Source organism: Bradysia coprophila (genome assembly GCF_014529535.1).
Source record: "Bradysia coprophila strain Holo2 chromosome X unlocalized genomic scaffold, BU_Bcop_v1 contig_173, whole genome shotgun sequence".
Classification (NCBI taxonomy): Eukaryota; Metazoa; Arthropoda; class Insecta; order Diptera; family Sciaridae; genus Bradysia; species Bradysia coprophila.
The window spans coordinates 576,831-596,610 of NW_023503302.1; the positions used below are offsets into that span (position 1 = coordinate 576,831).

At 38.1% G+C, this 19,780-nt stretch overlaps 4 protein-coding genes across 4 annotated transcripts; 1 reads left to right on the forward strand and 3 right to left on the reverse strand.

The window, feature by feature from the left end:
- Positions 1 to 930: 930 nt before the first annotated feature.
- On the reverse strand, positions 931 to 3,801 carry LOC119068026 (double-strand break repair protein MRE11). The gene is made up of 8 exons (XM_037171388.1): positions 3,538 to 3,801; positions 3,338 to 3,461; positions 3,094 to 3,269; positions 2,273 to 3,036; positions 1,714 to 1,979; positions 1,532 to 1,649; positions 1,254 to 1,466; positions 931 to 1,191 (listed from the first exon to the last, which is right to left on the reverse strand). Exons 1-8 carry the CDS (start codon positions 3,635 to 3,637, stop codon positions 1,018 to 1,020), a joined length of 1,935 nt encoding a protein of 644 aa, XP_037027283.1. The 5' UTR covers positions 3,638 to 3,801; the 3' UTR covers positions 931 to 1,017.
- A 1,783-nt stretch (positions 3,802 to 5,584) lies between these two features.
- On the reverse strand, positions 5,585 to 8,534 carry LOC119068027 (phosphatidylinositol-3-phosphatase SAC1). The gene is made up of 10 exons (XM_037171390.1): positions 8,410 to 8,534; positions 8,138 to 8,229; positions 7,875 to 8,080; positions 7,606 to 7,737; positions 7,423 to 7,531; positions 7,236 to 7,351; positions 6,931 to 7,164; positions 6,314 to 6,868; positions 6,135 to 6,239; positions 5,585 to 6,063 (listed from the first exon to the last, which is right to left on the reverse strand). The coding sequence occupies exons 1-10, from the start codon at positions 8,436 to 8,438 to the stop codon at positions 5,869 to 5,871; spliced, it is 1,773 nt and encodes a 590-aa protein (XP_037027285.1). The 5' UTR covers positions 8,439 to 8,534; the 3' UTR covers positions 5,585 to 5,868.
- A 2,376-nt stretch (positions 8,535 to 10,910) lies between these two features.
- On the reverse strand, positions 10,911 to 11,928 carry LOC119068030 (ATP synthase subunit delta, mitochondrial). Its single transcript, XM_037171393.1, has 3 exons — positions 11,795 to 11,928; positions 11,409 to 11,618; positions 10,911 to 11,356 (listed from the first exon to the last, which is right to left on the reverse strand). The coding sequence occupies exons 2-3, from the start codon at positions 11,611 to 11,613 to the stop codon at positions 11,082 to 11,084; spliced, it is 480 nt and encodes a 159-aa protein (XP_037027288.1). The 5' UTR covers positions 11,614 to 11,618; positions 11,795 to 11,928; the 3' UTR covers positions 10,911 to 11,081.
- Positions 11,929 to 13,622: 1,694 nt separating this feature from the next.
- LOC119068029 (28S ribosomal protein S29, mitochondrial) lies at positions 13,623 to 14,948 on the forward strand. Its single transcript, XM_037171392.1, has 2 exons — positions 13,623 to 13,689; positions 13,754 to 14,948. The coding sequence occupies exon 2, from the start codon at positions 13,768 to 13,770 to the stop codon at positions 14,914 to 14,916; it is 1,149 nt and encodes a 382-aa protein (XP_037027287.1). The 5' UTR covers positions 13,623 to 13,689; positions 13,754 to 13,767; the 3' UTR covers positions 14,917 to 14,948.
- Positions 14,949 to 19,780: the final 4,832 nt, after the last annotated feature.

Genomic DNA, 19,780 nt, shown 5'->3' on the forward strand with positions numbered 1-19,780 from the left:
CAAGTTTCCATGAATAAATTTTTAAAAAAATTAAAAAAATGAAGTAAAAGATTTTGCATCACTCCATTGGAAATAACAGTTACCTAGGAAGGCTTAAGAATGATATCGCCAAATCTGCAGGTGATTTTTTTAACTTTGGGAACAAGCGGTCTCCGATTTTAATGAGTGATAGCTCGTAAAGAACAGGTAAAAGGACAGTAGACGATAAAAAATTACTCCCGTTGAAGCGTTCCAGACTCTATTCCGGCAGTTGGGCCCTCAGAAAGAAGGAAAAAATCTACATTTTGGCACCAACTTTTTTCCAAGACTAATGTAGGCTTGCAGCACAAAAGTACTGGGCCAGCTACAACGACCCATACTCAGTTCCGTGGAACATCGAAGCTGCAGGGAAGGCGGACTTTCCGAACATTCACTATATTTTTAGTCATAACTCTCGTGGATGTACTTGCATCAGCCAGTGCGTATACTCTACTTGTAGGTCTTTCCAAGGCCGACATTTGTACAACATCACAACAATTTAAAATAATTTTTTCTTGAGTTATTGTCGAAAAACTGTTTTCGGTACCCTCTGACATGTCTTCACTTTTGAGCTCTTTCCACAGAAAACAATTTTCTTTTAGAAAAAGTGAAAGATACGTGTTTCTTAGAATTGAAAGACGAAACCAACGAGCTATCACTCATTAAAATCGGAGACCGCTTGTTCCCCAATCACCTGAAGATTTGGCGATATCACTCTTAATAGCGCTGTAGACAGAAAAATTGACCAAATCCTTTGTGCTGAGAGCTGCAATTAGCTTTTGGAATTTGAATTGACAATGTCAGAACAATTAATTTGCGCCCTCATATTTCTGTAGGACGGAATTCTATTAAAAAGTCATTGCGTACTACACGAAATTGTATTGAGCGAATTAGAATGAACTAAAAACCCAATTAACAAAACTTAACGTTTATTACTGACGTACAAAATGAATATATGTGGTACCACAACAGCCGGTGTTTCGAAATTTCGCTTAAATTCTATTCAGAGTCCGAGTCCTCTATATACTGTGTAAAATTTCCTCGACGAGCAGGCCGTTGACTCGTTCTTGTTGATGTTCCTTGAGACGTGTTTACGGTGCTCGTTGAGAACATAGCGGCAACTGATGGCTGCGCTGGTGTTTTTGTCGCTCTACTTGCTCTTGCAGTGGTTTTCTAAAACATTTTTTGTTAGAAATATTTTCTGCGTTGGACATATTCTATGCCAATTAACTTACGGTTGTGCTGGAATCATTTTTCGATGATGATGCTGCGCCGCCTCGGGCGCCCCTTCCTCTACCTCTACCACGAGTAGCTGTTGTCGCCGGAGCCTTCATTGGTGATGAAAATAGATTATTTGAGCTTGAGGTCACCGAATCGTTACTGTTTGCCGCACTTGCAGTATCAATCGACGTGACGGATCTCTTTTTCACACCTCTTGTATCAAGCATCTAAGAAAAAAAAAAACGGGATGTTATTTTGCAACTGCTGGTGCAGAAGACCGCATCTAACGTACATTTAACATTGCTTGTAGCATATCTCCACCGCTTCGAAATTCATTCAACGCATCGTCGACACTATCTTCAGCTGGCATGTTTTCATTGAGATAGTCACAAGCTTTGTCGCTGTAGAAACTGAAATCCAAATTAGTGGATCTGTGGAGTGGGGTCAATGTTCATTTCATTCATCTCTACAAACCTAATTATTCTCTCCGCGGCATCGTCATCATCATTTAATACAAGACGACGGCATAGCTCGGAAAATGCTTTCGTTGGCACAACTTGCAACACTTTGGAAGGGTCAGCTTCTTCAAAGTATTTTTCGACAATATCTTCGACTCGATTTTGTTCATCTTCTTCGACGTGTGCGGCCCTGTTCATAGCGGTTGAGTCCAACGGTTTTAAATCGAACTTTTGTTTGGAAATGGCTCGTTTGAGGAAAATCATATCCAGCGGATTTGCAACCTGAGAGGAAAAATATTTCGTTAATGATCGTTATCGAAAGTCATTCAAAGTCATAACGACAAATGAAAAAGAAAATCGCAATTTAGTCCCCGCACCAACAAAGTTTCATTGGTCATTAGACAATGTTTCATGATTTGTGAGACGCTACTACAAACGAGTGTCGAACATTTATGATTTTCTGGTATTTTTTCATAGAAACTGTTTTCTGCGTCGGCGTTTGCTATACCATGGTGTATCACATCGTTTTGACGGATAGTTGGGATAAACAAAGCAATTCCACTCTAAGCAATTACCTTTTGGTTGTACTGCTGCCCGAATCTGATAGCGTTGAATACCTGATCCTCGCCCGAATAGAATACCCGTAAACGAATAAGAGGTTCTTTCGGTTGATTGGGATGATCGGACTCTTTGCTTTTTGCCACCAGCAACATATCTTTAACTTTCTCCGCCACATAATCCTGAACCTTATCGACCGTATTGCCTTCGTTGAATCCAAGCTCTTCCTCCACCTCGGCCAGATGAATGGAGTCAAAGACGAATGGCCGCACCGACTTCAGTTTAATCGGTTCCATTCGAAACTGTGTTCCGTGAATCAGCAACAGTCCAACGTGTTTGTCAATCGCTTCGCCTTCCGATAATGATGTGGCAACGGACGATCCCGGTTGCGATACGTAAAAGCCTTTGTTTCCATTTGCCTCCGGGAAAATTCGGCAATCGTGCTCATGACCCCAAACCACTAAATGCAGAAATTCCGGCAACTGATTTTCCGGTAAGAAATTTTTCAGTCCACGATCCGCTCGATTTTGATGCAGTACGAGTAAATTGAACCATTGGCCGCTGGATTCGTCTGGTGCTTCCAAGACTACTTTGTTATCAAGGAAAAGTCTTGCTAGACGATTGTCGTGTATGTGACTGAGACCGTATAATGCCAGCTGCGTTTCACCCTTTTTGATCAATATGGGGTCAATTTGCACTTGAGTCAAGTCAGTCCATTTGCCAAAGTAATTGACCAAACCACTTGTTGCTAGCAAATCCAATGAACTGAGTCGACCGAAACCTATGGAGATTGTTCATTAAATCAATTGATATTAAGTAACTTGCAAGCTACGTTTACCACTCGGATCGTCGTGGTTCCCGTGAATGGAGAAAACTGGGTACTTGATGTTCATATCTGGATCCTCATAATTGACACTGTGGTTGATCGAAGTGAAATTTACAGCCTGGTCACTTTTGATTTCAAATGGAATTTGCTTGTCGCCGAGCGTATACGTTCTCAGTAGCTGCATACACCTGAACAAAATAATATTTTGGTTTAAATACACCGATGAATTGTGTTCACAAAACGGCTTGACACAAACTTCTGTAGAGTGTTCGTCGATGGATTGGCAATGTGAAACAGATCTCCGGCAAGTAGTATGAAGTCAACATCATTCTGAACGGCATGTTGAAGTATTTCTTCGAAAGCGATGAAGGAGTCATTGCCTGTAAATTAATGCGTAGAACCAGAAACACCGCATGCCCATTGTTTAAAGGAAATCTCCGTTCGCAGAATAATTACCTCGCACTGGATCTTTCTCATGAACACCCAAATGAATGTCGGTTGCAACAAGAATTTTGAACATGTCTTCATCCTGGATATTCGGACTCGCAGACGACATTTTTACAAAATTTTAATGAATTTCACAACAAAACCAAGGACATCAACGAAATAACCGGCAAATAAACAATCGTCGAACGAACTCGTATAATTTACGTTTCTTCTTCTTCTTACTATTTCGCTTGATATCATGCTGATGTTAGCCAAAAGTCACATAATTTTGAACATATTTTCCGTTTGGTGTAAGTAGTTCCGGTTGATTGAATTACCGCGGTATTTTAGGTAGAGTGATTTTACATTCCGAATCCAGCTTTTAATTGTTGAGGAGAAATGTAACTTTTTTATGGCATGCATTTTTTGAGAGCAAAATTATTCTTTTCCAGCAGAATAATGTTTTTGTCTGAAAATTTAATTTTTTTCATCGGTAAATTTAATGATTTTTATCGTAGGATCAAGCATAGTTTCCATTATATACCGAAACGTACGGAGGGATTCTTTTGAAAATCCACCTATCAAAATCGGACCCATTTCGTCTGAGATGGATATATACATGGTTTGAAAGGTCTTTGCCAGTAGACCTCAAAACACGCCTCACACAGTCTCGAGCCACACCTGGTTGCTGGTGGAAGATCTCCGAAGTTGGAAAAATTTGTTTTTTTTATCCGAATTTTTTGACCGTTATAAATGATTATTCTGCAAACATATATCAATGAATCTAATCGAACTAGGTATGACCCGAAAGTACTTAAGCTCAGCTTTCCAACAAGCCCACTCTCACTTGGAATGATCATTTGTAACAGCCAAATTTTTTTGATAAAAAACACTATTTTTACAACTTCGGAGATCTTCCACCAGCAAGCAGGTGTGGCTCGAGACTGTGTGAAGCCTGTTTTGAGGTCTACTGGCAAAGACCTTTCAAACCATGTATATATCCATCCCAGACGAAATGGGTCCGATTTTGATAGGTGGATTTTCAAAAGAATCCCTCACGTGAATTGTCGTAAGATCTTCTTATAATCCAGCATAGTTTCCATAATATACTGAAACGTACGTCAATGGTCGGAGGATCAAGCATAGTTTCCATTATATACCGAAACGTACGTGAATGGTGGTAAGATCTTCGTAGGATCAAGTATAGTTTCCATTGTATGTTCGATCATATAGACAAAATTTAAGGCGTTTTTATCCGATTTAGCAATCAAAAACACATTTTTTCAGTTTGGCGTTTCTTCACACATTCTTCATAGCGTTTTTTGACAATCTGGAGATTTTTCTTGGCAATTCATCATTTATGGTTGATTTGTTAAATCAACAAGAAAAATCGCCAGAGTGTGAAGAAACGCAAAAATGTGACGAATCGCCCAAAAATAAACTATTTGCGATTTGACTTTGGCGGTACTTTACGGCTATGAAATCAGGATGAGTTTAGTTTTACACTAAATTTTCAACGCCAAATTAGGATTAGTTCAACGGTTGTACTGAAAAAATTGGTTTTGAAAATGCGTAAAACCAGTAAAGCAGTTCTAACTGTGCCGCTTTCAATCCCTAACTTTTCATATTTGTCGTTTCTAATAAAATTATCTGGTGTCTATAGTCTTCGAAACGTCCAATTTTTGTACATTTGAATGCAGAAAAAAATTTGGTTCGATAAAATGAAGTCTTTCTAACTGAATAAACAATTTTCTGACATATGGCGTGAATTTGCTGTTCAAATTAAAACAAAAAATAAATAATCTGGGAGTTGTATGTTCCGCATGTACGCTGAAGCAGGTCACAATAATTGAGAATATGTGTTTTGCCGATTAGTACATTTTTTGATTTTTTTTTGTACCAGCCCTGTGAATGTCGCTCAAACTGAACGACTCAATTTTGTTATTTTTCACGAAATTCGCCGTACCTTTTTGTGTTGTGATCCGCTGAGAGTTTGCACTATACTGCCTAGTCTTTCTTCATAATACTTTAGTGTGTACGGCCACAACAAATAAAACAAATTACACCCAACAACTGAAGGTATATAAACAATGGAATTTATTTAAATTCATTACAATTTGAATTGGATTAAATTTGAATTCATATTACGATAGAATCAGTACCTAAACTCATCTACACTCAAAACTAAGCAACTATATTTCTATTGAAGAAACTAGGTTCTCTTATACTTTACTGAATCACCGCAAACGGACAAGAACGGGAATAAAGGAAAATTACAAAAACAAAACAATAAATTATCAAAAATTGCCTCTCGTATTCGGCTCCCATTACACTATTTCAATCACATTATTAAACTCATTGCTACGGATCTTGATTAAATGTAACTAATTTTGGCCAATCGACAAACTCTTCGCCGTGTCGGAATATGGTGCGACTGGTGAATCCAACGGCCATACCCCAAAACATAAGGAATAACATGTTTTCCGTGTTGTACACTTGCGGTAGTATGGCAGACGAAAAGAACATAGCACACGCAAATACCAATAAACTTGGGAACTGTAATTGACAGAGGGCAGAAATTTGATTATCGTTTTGCTCACTCTCGCACACCTTGACTTTCCACTTACTGTTCTCTGTTTCCATCCTTTGGTCACTTGCAACGGACACGGTAGAATGGATCCTTCGTCAGCACCTTGAACTAAATAATTGCCTAAGAATAGATCGATTGAGTCCTGGAAGCCAAAAAAAAAAATGGCGAAAATTACATTCCCATCGGATCAGTCAGAGTCATATTCGACAAACTCACCTGTCTGAAGCCATCAGCGAAATTGTTCTTAAAATATCGCACCATCGAGTTGTATCCATCCATCAGCGCTCCCTGCATCGTTCGCTTGCCCGTTCGTGTAAAGTCCGTTTTTAGGGCTCCCGTTCCAGAATATTGAATCGACACCAGATCTGCATTGTCTGCCCAAACGTTTTTGTACAAACTGGACAGCGTTGCCGTACTGTCGATGGTTTGTCCAGCATTCAAAATTTCCAATTTCGTCAGAATCATTTTCAGTGACCGTTTCGCCAGCATGCTCTGCACAACATTCGTCCGGTCTAAACAATCCACGCAATTGGTGCGAAAAACTCCATCCTGGCTGGATAGCAGCGTTCCATCGCGACGCAAATGAAACCATCCGAAATCGTCTTGTTCGTGCGCCACCCGATCGATTAAAATGTTTAATCGATCCCAGCGCATCTTACGACACTCCGAATGAAAGTCGAACGATTCGTAGCGTACCACCGAATTGTTGATCTGGGCAATAATATTGGCGAATCCAGTTTCGAGGCTTCCTTCGGCACCTCGATGGTCGATCTGAACGATAGTTTGGATATTGGATCATCTAATGAACGAAATCGATCAAATCAAAGTCTCACCAAATTCACCAAAACCTGTCGTCCGTACAGTTGCATTTGTGTGTCCAAGTGTTTCGATGCGGCAGCCATGTTCATATGATTCTTCAGCGAATCGATTGTAGGCTTCGGTTTGTATTGCAAATTTGGGGACTGGGCCCAAAACAATGGAATGCTACCACGAGTTTGAACGAACGATGCTCGATCGCCGGCAAATTCGACAATTTGTTCCGTTTCGACAAAATTTGAGCAATAGCCCTAAGGAATAAATCACGCGGAGAATATTAGCGGGTGGGGAAACGACAACAAAATTCACAAATTTGACATACATTACGATCGATTCCTCTGCTAAACAGTCGTACACCGGCACGCTGAACCGACCGCCGAGATACCAATATCAATGTAAATTGATTGTTATTGATATTTAGCTGATTGATCGACACGACTGTATGAATAAATTCAACCGAATTACCATCAAATTATACCAATGCAACAGAACAATTTTATCGAACTTACATCCATGAATCAGCGGCAAGCAGTAGGACTTCAAATTTTGCGATTGAAATGGTTGCAGCAGAAATTTGTTCCATACAAATCGCGACTCTGCTCGTTCGTTGAGACCCATCTGTAGCAGATTTCCAGGCAAAAAATCAATAATTTTGTTTGAACGAAGAATGAAATTCGAGCCGAAATGTTTACCTGCAAAAAATCGGGTGGCATCGAATGCAATCTCTGCAGAGTGTGCGTTAAATCGTAGCTATATGAGAAGTAAAAGTATGGAGTGTCTAGCATTTTGTGCAGCATTAGTAGATAGGTGTCATTCTGGGATTTCTGAAATTTATTTTGAAATCATCAAGAACCGGTGACTGTATGCGGCTCACAGCTGAATCGATATTTTTTTTTGCATAATCGACACCATCTCATCTTATTGATCCGGTCAATGTGTTGTTGAGAATGATCGAACATACCTGGCTCACACTGAGAAAATGACTTGCCGACATGTACGGAATGATGTCATAACCAGCTAATCTCCAAATAACTTGTCCATTGATTTGGCCCACATATTCGCGATGTGTGGCTACGATCAAATTGAATCCATTGATCAGATTGATGGTTCCAATAATACCGCAAATTCGCCGAGTTGCTCGCGATTCAACCGATTGATAAGCCCGAGCTATGGATGAATTCTAGAGTCAATCGATTTGCTGCAGAAACATGTATTGCAATTTACCTTGTACGGTAATGTCTTTGCTCACACGGCTGATGACCAATTGTTCATTAACGCCCCGCGGTTCAATGATAAATTTATCTGGTGTGATGTAGCTGCGAAAGAGATGTACAGAAAAAAAAGTTGTCATCAACATAGCTCTGTCATTACGTTGTAAATGAATGAATAGTATGTGTGTGAGTCTGATAACACTGCTAAGATGAAGCACAAAATATGGTCTTGATGGAGAGCCACTTTTAAATTACTGAGTACAGACATAGTAGAAATTCACTCACAAATTTAGATCGTCGAATAATGCAGACATTTTGAATGGTTGTTAAAATTCGATGGTTCAGAAAAATGACAACATAAAGTTTTCCGTCTTTTAGTGACAACGATGACAACTAACCAAACGACGATGGCATAAAATTGCGTTCAGTGGATGGTTGCGGAGATTCGTAGGGTTGCATAATGCACATATCACCGCGTAATTTCAAATTTATGTTTGTTAGATACTCAAGCCGTTCATAACTTGTACTTGTAGATTCTCACACCGTTCGTAACTTTAAGTGACAGTTCTTGTGGGATTTTCACTTTTTATTACATACGCTCGATGTCCGGATGTCAAAATTACTTAACTAGAAGAATAATTCAAAAATTACACTTCAGTTCTATGTAGTTGTCTCGTTTTCGCTTATGTGATAATGATAAAATAGAGTACACTCATGTCACTATCAGTCTCGGCAAGCCTCGACTTCTTCGTGACAAGTGTGTAATACATGCAACTGTCAAGTTACGAATATTTGCTGTTAAAATACTGTTAAATAAATCATTTATCCGACACTAGGGGAAAACGTAACTATATTTGGAGATTGGAGCAACGAAAATACGAGAATCGTCGCCCAGGTCATTGTAAAATTAGTTGGAAGAATAGGCGTCAGATTGGCTGGATTCTTTTTCTTTGTATATTGGTATAGAACGCAGTGCCTAGTTTTAGAAATTTAATTCTTAAAAATTACAAAAAATTCTTTTAAAAAATCCTAAATTCCTGAATTTACAAATTGTGGCTCTGATGCTACCCATAAAACTTACGAATAATATTTTTGGAGTTGTGTGTTGTTTCTGTTGACTGTTTTCTTATGTCGACTACACTAAGATTGTAATTCTACTTACCATTGCGTTCTTACCGAAACTTTGAATTTTCCTCTTACTTAAATCTTTCGAAAGTTCTGCCGGATGAACCGTTCACATCAACCTATAACGAACATTTTTACCACAAATTTGTATAGTTAACTTTTCGTAAAGTATACTTTTCGGAACGAATAGAATGTAAGATGAGGGTCTCTTGCTAATTTCTATTTTAATGTTTGAGGCGTCCGAATATATATCCTGCGTGTAAGACGACTGAACTGATAGGTGGTGATTTGATTTAGTAATTCAGTACGGTCAATTAGGTACGATAATTTCAACCTTATCCTACTCAAGTGGTTCCACGATGTGTATCGAAAATGTGTAGTTTTTTGAATGGGTTCGCATTTGGCCATTTTTTATGGGCGGCAGTTTCGAGGTTCAGACTAACCTATAAAAAACGGTTCATTTGGAGGTATATCGTAAAGCAATTTTTGTTTAGAATCTTGCTATATGTCAATTGAAAATAACTTGTCTGGATGTCTTAACCTAAAATTCTTTCAGGATTTATAATTCGAAACAGTTTGAGGAACTGCCAAATTGGCATCGAAGAAACAGGTACCCGATGACATTTATCTTAAGGTGTGTATGTAGTTCCATCTTTTATGTTCCTCCGATGAAGCACCTAACTTAAGCAAATTACTTTACAACTGGCACTAGATTGACTAGATGGCACCACATTGGAATCACTCCAGAGATTCAGTTATGGAGTAAAATGGCGAACAGCGGGTAATTCCGAGAGTTATAAAATTTTTATTCGATTTTGCTCTAAGTCATCGTCATTGCAGCCACTTAAAAAATTAGGGTATTGGCAAACACTTAGAGTAAAGCTGAATAAAATTTTTAAACTGCCGGAATTACCTGCTGGTCGTCATTACCACAGATTCCACATTAACTTCTTTGAAAGCCTGAAGCAGTTAATTGATCTACCTTGTAAAATAAATACAATCTTGGAAAGGTCTGAGATAAAGAATTGCTAAAATTTGACCGGCCGACTAGGCCTTTACTCTCAAAAAACATTGTTCTGCCCGACTACCAGTTCTGATGTCGTTTTCAGTCGTTTTTTACAATGTAAACTTTGTTGCGTTACGCACCAGCTTTAAAACTTCTTATGGATCTTAAGCAACGATACGTACATGCTAGAGGATAGGACATGTACAAAATTGTGTTTGACTGACTAAGACTCGGTAAAAACCAAAATTGAAGTGAGACGGTCTTTACCAATCGAAATCAGAAACGCTTTATTATACTACGACCTCTTGCGGCTTTATTTGAAGTCTGCAGCTTCAGTGCCGGGATCGATAGATCTGAAGTGTGTGAACGTTTTTACGATTTCTCAGTTTTCACCGATTTCCTAAGTTAAGTCAACTATCGAATTGCTTCACTTGTGACAAAATGTGAATGTAAATCAACCTGCATGACCTCTACGTGATGCATTGTTTAATCCGAAACTAATCAATCTGTCGACCTGTCTATAAGATGAGATTTAAGCCGGATGATTCTGCAGCACTATTTTGATAATAACAACTAAAAAAGCAACAGCAACGTACCCTTACCGTCCATGTCCACCACATGCTGTCCTTTGGCATGTAATAGCAAAGACGTACACTCTCGAAATTTATCGATTTTTTATTATTTTTGTTTTGGTTGACTTTATAGTACTAAATGACATTTTTTTAGTTGTCGAATCTGTGATTGATCATCGACTAGCCAATATTTTAATAACATAGTTGGAATTATCGCCCCGAAAACTCACCAAATATCAGCACTTTAATTCACTTTATTTCAATGCACTAACAACCAATTCAGCCACTTCAACGGCAATCGTTGCTTCGGCTCGCTCCTTATCGTCCTTGGCCGAAGATAATTGTTGTTGTGCTGCTTGAAGTGTTTCCTGTGCAGCTCGAGCATCCAAGTTCTCAATGGGTTGTGCTTCTTCAGCTAACACTTGTACGCTCGAATCGACATTAACTGTAACTGTGCCACTTGAAACGAAGACTTTCTTTGTAGCTCCATCCTTTTCGTAAACGGTAACGACACCGGGCTTGAGAACAGCTGTAAAAATATTGATGTACCGAACGTCACTTTTTGTGCATCGAACACATACCTAATGTCGGTACATGGGCAGCTAGAATACCGAAATCTCCACTGAATGACGGAACGTCAACTTGTTTCACTTCAGCTTTATCATAGAAAACTTTGTTCGCTGCAGCGAAGGTAAGTTTCATTGCTTCGTCGGCATAGTTGCGTGACTGCATGAGACGAGCTCCACGTCTGACAAGGATAGCCGAGTTACGGAATACAGATGACATGATTACTGTGGAGGAAAATAGAAAAATTATGTAACTTTGAGGTTAGACGAACATTGAAAATTCTCAGTGTACACAGGGAATATATCGTTCTACAGCGCAGTAAACAGCACACCTTCAATTAATTGTCACAATTGAAATTATTATAGGAATGCAATGCAAAAAAAAGTAAAAATTTACTTACAATTTTAAGTTATTTTCAATGGAGCAGTCAAATGCGATAATATGCCGAAACTATGGCGCTACAGTGCAACAAAATGTAAGAATATTATAACGTTGTTGTAGTGGTAGCCTTAAGATGTCAATAAAAAAGGCCGCTACAATTTAAAGCCACTTAAGACAGTGTCAATGGTGTTAATGTAATACAAAATAATGTAAATAGAAAGTCTGTGTTTTGGATACTAGCAGTTTCATACTGCCTTAGGGACTCATATGTTGATGATAATTAACTACGAGACTGATGTTCGACGAGAACAGTATCTGAAAAATCGGCGGTCAACGGATTTGTTCAAAATGTTTAATTCATCTTTGTTAGGTCTATCCATCTTTTAAATAAATCGATTTTGTACAATTCAATGGTAAGAAGAAGAAATATGTAAAGGCCAAAAAGACAATTTTTTTGCGTGTTTTCAGTGACGTAAATTAAGGTATACAGTGTTTAAGGAGAGCGAAAACCAGTTAAATTTAATTGGTCACGGGGTCAGCTGTCAAATATTCATCAATGAAAAAAGAAATTGAGATTGGAGCCCAGTTTAAATTTGTATGTGATTTCTCTCATTTTGACGTGTAACCCCGAGACCAGTTTAAACAAAGTGGTCAAAAATCGCTCTCCTTAAACACTGTATACTTCTTAAATTGTATGTTTTTGTTGACGGTTTCTCCACTTGTCAACAATTTTTCTATAGCTGAGTGCTTTTGTAGTTTTCAGTAAAAAACTTCACGAAACGACCGTATTTTGTTTTTGTAGTTTTCAGTATAAACTATAGTACTGATGCGTCAATTCATCAAAAAAAAGAGTAGAAACAAGAAAAATTGGCTACAGCAGCGGTCGGCTATTCATTTTTGTGTACAAGCGTTACAAGCCTTACAGTAATAACTTCGAGCTCATAGAACTTCCTCTCTTTTAGTTCATTTTTATTATTTGTAAGTAATAGAACTTAAGTAACTTAGTTATTGCTAAAATATTTATTTTAATGCGACATTGTGCAGTGAAAGTTAGTTGGGGTAAGTTCATACACATTTCAACTTATGAGATAGATTTTTTTATCTCTGCATTAGTTCTGAGAATTATTAATTACTCTTCCTTTATATTTAAGAGTGTACAGGTATGGCCGATTCTCTAAAATCGGTCGATTTATTTTGAACACATTTATTATTTTTGTCAAAATAATATGAAAATGAGCGATTAGAATCCGCTTTTTAAAAATCGTTATGTCCTCCGCGGTGACATTAGACCATACCTGCGGAGTTTACATTCATTGATTTAAGTAAGATAGAAAATATTCCTCGTTCAGTTAACAATTACAGAGTATTATGATGAAAGAGAAAGAAATATTTTGACAAGTACCCCGAGGCAAATTATAGTAAACTGATCTTTGGTCCTTTCGCTCGCATCGTAACATATTAAAAGAGAAGCAAATACTTTAACCAATGAAAGTAGATAAGTAGGTATGGCCAGTCCATACAAGTCGGAGCACATACGGATTTGCATGGCGCCACCTCAAATGAACTCATTTCTAGTGGAAATTTGCACTAGAAATGAGTTCGTTTGAGGTGGCGCCATGCAAATCCGTATGTGCTCCGGCTAGAACAAATTTGAACGTTTTGCCATACCTATCTATTTACTTTCATTGACTTTAACAAGTATCCCAAGGCAAGTTATAATAGACCAGTCTTCGGTTTTCTCGCTCTGATCATAATCTAGAGTCTACTGTTAGAAATGCGGCTTTGAGTGTTGAAGGGCTCTGATATTAAAGAATTATTGCTGCCAACCTAAGCAACAAATTTTTGACAGCTCCGAGGTTATGTTATTTATCGGACAGTTTTCGAGCAAGAAATCACTCGGCAAAATATAAATCAATGTGAGGAGGAATACCATTCGTATTATTTGACGTACAATAACAAATACGCTTCGTCTTTGCAGATTGTGTCGACATCATGTTCCTAAGACGGGCTGCATTTCATATTCAATCCCGGTTGATGCCTTGTTTCAGTACGGCAGCTGAAACAGTTAGTCAATCCGAAAATTTCCGGTCTGAAAACAACCCATCCAATCAAAGACCTCACGAAGTTGGTCGATATTATAGGCTCGATCCGAATTTAAAGAAGCAGCTCTTCGCTCTTGGTGGGTTTCCAAAGGCCTACGAGAAACAAGCCAAAACATTTGGCGAAACATGTGTGATGATCCGCAATCCAGCTCTGGAAGTGATCAATTACATCAAGTCTTCGGATCTAAATCGTCCAACCATTCGGTATGTGCTCTACGGCGATAATGGAGTCGGGAAATCGATGACATTGGCGCATATCTTACACTATGGTCATGAAAACGACTTCATATTGGTGCATGTACCGTGGGTACCAAATTGGTACAAAAAACCCAAAGAGAAGGCTTCCTCGCAAACACACGAAAATTGTTACGACCTTCCCATCGATGCGGCGTCATGGCTGATACATTTCAAGTCACAAAATGCCAAGTTACTGCAGAAGCTGGATTTGAAATGTAGCAAGGACTACGTTTGGAGTAAGAGAGAAGTAACAGCGGCCGGTGCACCGTTGATTGAATTGATAGAACATGGCATAGCTCGCATTAAGTTCGCCTGCGATATAATCGCTGTACTGTTGGAGGAACTAAAGGAACAGTCAGCACAGGGCAAGTGTAAAACAATGGTCGGTATTGACGGTTACAATGCATTTTTCTGGCCGAAAACGTATATGCACGGCGAGACAAGAGCGCATAAGATAACAACTGATCAAATCACGTTGACAAGGCCATTCTTAAATATTACCAATTACGATTGGACGAATGGTGTCTGTGTTTTGGTTGTAGATAAAATTGCATTAACTGACGACATAGAACCGGCATCGGAGCTACCAAGATATTTGCTGACAGAGAAAGGTTTTGAGCATCTCGACCCATTCGTTCCAATTCATGTCGACAAGTATTCCGAATTAGAATTTAAACGATGCATCGAATATTACCTGGATAGACGGTGGATACAGAATCGTAGCGATAGATTCGACGAAGAAGTGAAATTCGTTAGTGGAATGAATCCGTATGCTTTAATGCAAAGATGTGCACCGCTGTAGAATACTGAATCATTAAATTAGTTTACGTTTTATGTTTGTCGTTTCAAAAATACACATTGTCGCTCGCCACTCCGAACTTTTCAACATCGTCGAGTAAAGTTCCAGCCATAAAAAACACTCGAATATTGCAAATGAATCCATATCAGGACCTATAATTTAAAGAATTTAAATTGTCCCGATAGCCCCATATCTAAGCTTTCCATTGATACCTCATATGCAGTGATGCCTACATAACAGATTATTATGTTAGTACACCCACTCCTCGCAAAATTCACCAGCACCAGCAAAGCTTAGATAATGTACGTTACAACTAGCATGTTTAGGCTCACAGTAACCGTCATCAGTTACTCAAGCCTATCTAAAGTTCACACAGATTTTGAAAATCTTTTGTTGTACATTTTTTCTAACATATATCAATGGATGTTCTCAAACTAGGCATGACCTGAAAGTAATTGAACTCAGCTTTCCAACGAGCCCATTCGACCACTCCCACATACACCGCTTATATTTAGCGGCCATAAAATTAGTCTAAAAAACAACACGGAAAAACCCTTCCTTTGCTAAAAAAAAAGACTGGAACCCGAATCCATGGGACATTCCAGTTAAATTGTGACATTTCGAGAACTGAACCGATTTCAGTATATTTTTAGGGGTTGTTGGCCTCATTACACTCTTTCATGACATTAAAGTTCTACGTTCCTACGTTCCTCTTATTGGATTACTAGCACTACATAAATACGCCTCACTGCGTCTAGAAAACATACATCAACACCCCAAAATCTTCACAATCAGTGTACATCGTCAAAATCTTCACAATCAGTGTACATCGTCAAAATATTGCAAATATAGCACATTTACCTGTGTACCTGCACGAAGCACAATACCCTATTACCATATTTAATGTGATAAAACCAGAACACGTTTTCTACTCGTAAAACTTTCCTTTTGAAACCATAATTCTCTATTCCTGCCATACTTTACGAGATTCGGGCTAGAACCATGAAATTTGAACAGAATTTTAATAAATTTTTCCATTTTCACATTTACTTTTCGGTCTTCCATTACCATTCTAATGGATTTTTATTGATTTGGTCAGTCATTTTATAGGAAAGCTCTTCGCCCTAACTCTTTGCGTCGAATTCCAAAAGTTACAAACGGTGAAGTGAGCCTATTAGCCCACAATCTATCGTACCGAGATAATAGCATATTACGTTCTCGCTTGTAAGTTTGTGGTTTTGGCAGGTGTGGAACGAGCCGAAGGCGAGTAATCACACAAACCAAAACAATACCCTACCTCCCTTTGTTGATTTTTGAATTCGTCAATGTTATTTTGTTGGAAATAACTAAATCGTATAATTGGCTCTTCCTTTGGACCATCAAGTCTACAGAAGATACAACTGGACCATCAAGTTTTTAGGACATTGTTAACGTTCTTATATATTTACGAAAAGCACTGACAGTGCGTTGATTTACGTCAATGATTGAAAGTAAGACACATTGTTGTGCCGAGGTGACGCAGTACTTCGAACCATCGCTCGGTATTTTCATAGCTTTCACAGACGACACACATAACAGAGCTTTTACTATCGGGTCTACTATTTGAAGTACAGATGCGTCTGTGCGGTGGATTAACCTTTATCACTCCACTCAAAACGCCATATGAGAAATCGATGTTTTGTGACGAATCGTATGATGGAAGTTTGGGGAAGATATCAGCAAAACTTCGCTCTTGTTGGAATTTTCTATTTTTTCCCCTCTATTTACAAAAAACGATTTTAAGATAATGATTGTAAAATCTTTTACTTCATCTTTTTAACATACTTTTTGCACTAGTCATAGGTTTTTTTTATTCCTGAAGTCATTATCAACTATCAGCTATTATCATCTAGCCCCATACGAAACATTCCTATATCAGATAAAATACACACCGTGGGGTTCATTCACAATGTACTACATTAAAGGAGTGAGTCAAAATAAAGCATTTGCTCAACACACTTCAAGCATGAGTGGTGTATTTAGATGTCAAATCTCATGTTAAGAAAAAGATTTAACTGGTGGTACTCTAAATAGAGTACTGAAACTGGACACTGTGGCCTGGAAGCATCGACCACAACAGATACGCAAATAACTATTGACTCTGCCGATTCATCGTACTGTTACCCACTCATATTCTTTTTCGAACGATAGGATCATTTTTTCTGGTATTATTTTTGATCGCACAGTTTATACTGTCTGACGTAAAAAGCTATAACACCTTGAATCATTCCAATGAAACTAACAGACATTTTGTTTCAAGTTTATTTGTTACACTGGTGACCATTTGTGTGATTCGACTGTTATGTAGTGTGGATATGAAAACATGAAAAGCAATGAACACTTTAAATGAGCTTTAAACAGTTCGGTGTTTTTTTATAGGGTGTTCTAATTTTGTAAACATATTAAATTTTGTATTATTAGCCACCGACGATGAGAAACATATAACTCAATGATTTTTTTTGTAAATATTATGATTATGATCGTCTTTTCATGGTTAACGTAAATACAGATCTACAGTTAATAATAGAATAATAAAAATATGCTTGACATGTGATTTATTAACGAGAAGGAGAAGCAAAGCACGTCTTCGCATATATAAAACCCTTCATGTGCTTCAAATAGTATATTAGTGTCTTGTGAAAGCAACAAAATTTCAATTTTGAATAGTCGAAACGTTACACCGAGTTATCTAGTCTCTATTCACTTTATTTACTTAGTTAATTATTCCTTTGCATAACACAGACAGTCGTCATGCGGCAAGATTTCGATAATAAATAAACTTGTACACAGCATTGATCCTGAATATATCAAATCAAGATTTCATTTTAAATCCTGGGCCCAAAAAAAAACGAAACCGAATTTAACGATTAGGATGATAAAAGATAAAAATGACTTTCAATTTTCTCCCTCTGAGTTTACGGTGAAACGTACGATTCTCCATTCTTAAAGCATGTTAAATCTTTATATGACGGAATCGGAAATTAGGAGATTAGCTGTGAAAAGTGGATTTGGTGAAGACGACATCCCTGTACGTTTAACTTATTCGTTTCGCAGTACATCGTTGATTAAAGAGATTCTTCTCGTTTTCTTCCGAAAAGAAATAGTACGAAGGTATAGATTAGAATGTTGATTCGATTACGATTTTTTGCGGATCTTTTACTAACTTTAAAACTCAGCAAACATCAGGAAAATTAGTGGTTGTGATAGACTGTCTAGCAATAATTGGACTTCTAGAAATATTCACTTAGCGCTTTTCCCTGAACAGATACATGATATATAAGTAATAATATCCAAGGCTGTATACTTTGGGGAGGTCACGCAGATCGCCATTTTATTAGATACGCGGGAACACACCTTTTCCATACAAACAAATTCACCAAAATTGAATTTGTATGGCGTGGTGAATTTTTTGTATGAAACGTGGTGTGTAACCCGCGTATCTGCATCTGCGTGACCTCCCCAAAGTATACAGCCTTGATAATATCAAAACGAAGTAGTAGAGTTGAATACAGCCAAAGCACCTAGCAGGGTAATAGAGGTTTTTACACGTCAAATAGAATAGTATTTTGATACCAATAATACCATTAGCAGCCTTAATGGTAATTTTGCATTGACATTAAGAAAAAAATGTATGGAAATATTCGCATACCTCGATTAAAGTTACAACTCTATTATTTTTTTTTTCTATTACCCTGCTAGGTGCTTTGATACAGCCCAATACACCCAACCCAAGACTTATCAGAAAAATACGCACCAAGGATTAATTGGGCTTTTTTACAGTAAATTTAAGTTGGGATTATTATTCGGAATTGAAATTCTGAAAATTCGGGTAAATTCCGAATAATGAGCCTGGTTTTTAAAATTTAAATTCAGTTGTCAAAAAACAGACTCGATCTTTTTATTTTGCTTTCATTTTAATTCTGATAGAATTACGAAAAAATTCTGAAATTTTGTTTTGGAATTTTTCGTAATTTTTTCCGAATTTTGCGAATTTAAATTCCCAATAATAAGCCCATCTTCTATACGAGTAATCAGGCTTTCGATGACGATGCTGACCTGAAAGGAAGAGGGACACTAGCAGTCAAGGAACCTTTCATAGAAATGGAAAGAGAAGCGTGTAAAGTTGGACTCGTGGTAAACGAAGGGAAAACCAAGTAACTGGCATTAGAGCGCAGTCATAGATCTCGTGTGGGGCAAAACGTGACCATGGATACGTACAATTTTGAAGTCGTGCAGTCATTCAAGTATTTGGGTTCGACATTAAACGTAACCAGTGATATAGAGGAGGAGATCAAAATGAGAATTACTCAAGGAAGCAGAAGCTTCTATGCACTGAAACATATATGGTTGTGAGACGTGGTCATCCAAACAAGAGCAGATGCTGAACTGCTTTGAAAGAAGAATCTTAAGATCGATATGTGGACCAGTACATGAAGCAGATGGTTGGTGAAGACGAACTAATATGGAATTGTCCGAAATTTTTTGTAGGAATTTCATCACAGTTGCAGCAAAATCAGCGAGGCTCCGATGGGCGGGGCATGTGGCTAGGATGAATGATGACCGAACTGCCAAGAAAGCCCTCGACAGGAAATTTGAAGGACGTAGACCGAGACGGCGACCACGGAAGAGATGGATATATTGTGTGGTCGAAGGTACGAGATCATTGGGGGTCGCGGATTGGAGAAGTCTGGCTGAGGACAGGAACGAGGGAAGGAAGTTAGTAGAGTCAGCCAAAACCCGCTTGGGGTGACAAAGGCTGCTAAGTAAGTAAGTAATAAGCCCTGAATTTAAGTATTCAGTAAAAGATTACTTCTTAATTGACGAGTCA

Coding starts and splice junctions, on each gene's coding strand:
- LOC119068027 (XM_037171390.1), bottom strand. CDS start 8,438: ATGTCTGCATTATTCGACGATCTAAATTT. Junction 8,230..8,409: donor TTATTCGACGATCTAAATTT/GTGAGTGAATTT, acceptor TCTCTTTCGCAG/CTACATCACACCAGATAAAT. Junction 7,532..7,605: donor TGCCACCCGATTTTTTGCAG/GTAAACATTTCG, acceptor AATCTGCTACAG/ATGGGTCTCAACGAACGAGC.
- LOC119068030 (XM_037171393.1), bottom strand. CDS start 11,613: ATGTCATCTGTATTCCGTAACTCGGCTATCCTTGTCAGACGTGGAGCT. Junction 11,357..11,408: donor TGCCCATGTACCGACATTAG/GTATGTGTTCGA, acceptor ATATTTTTACAG/CTGTTCTCAAGCCCGGTGTC.
- LOC119068026 (XM_037171388.1), bottom strand. CDS start 3,637: ATGTCGTCTGCGAGTCCGAATATCCAGGATGAAGACATGTTCAAAATT. Junction 3,270..3,337: donor TCGACGAACACTCTACAGAA/GTTTGTGTCAAG, acceptor TATTTTGTTCAG/GTGTATGCAGCTACTGAGAA. Junction 1,192..1,253: donor AAAATGATTCCAGCACAACC/GTAAGTTAATTG, acceptor AAAATGTTTTAG/AAAACCACTGCAAGAGCAAG.
- LOC119068029 (XM_037171392.1), top strand. CDS start 13,768: ATGTTCCTAAGACGGGCTGCATTTCATATTCAATCCCGGTTGATGCCT.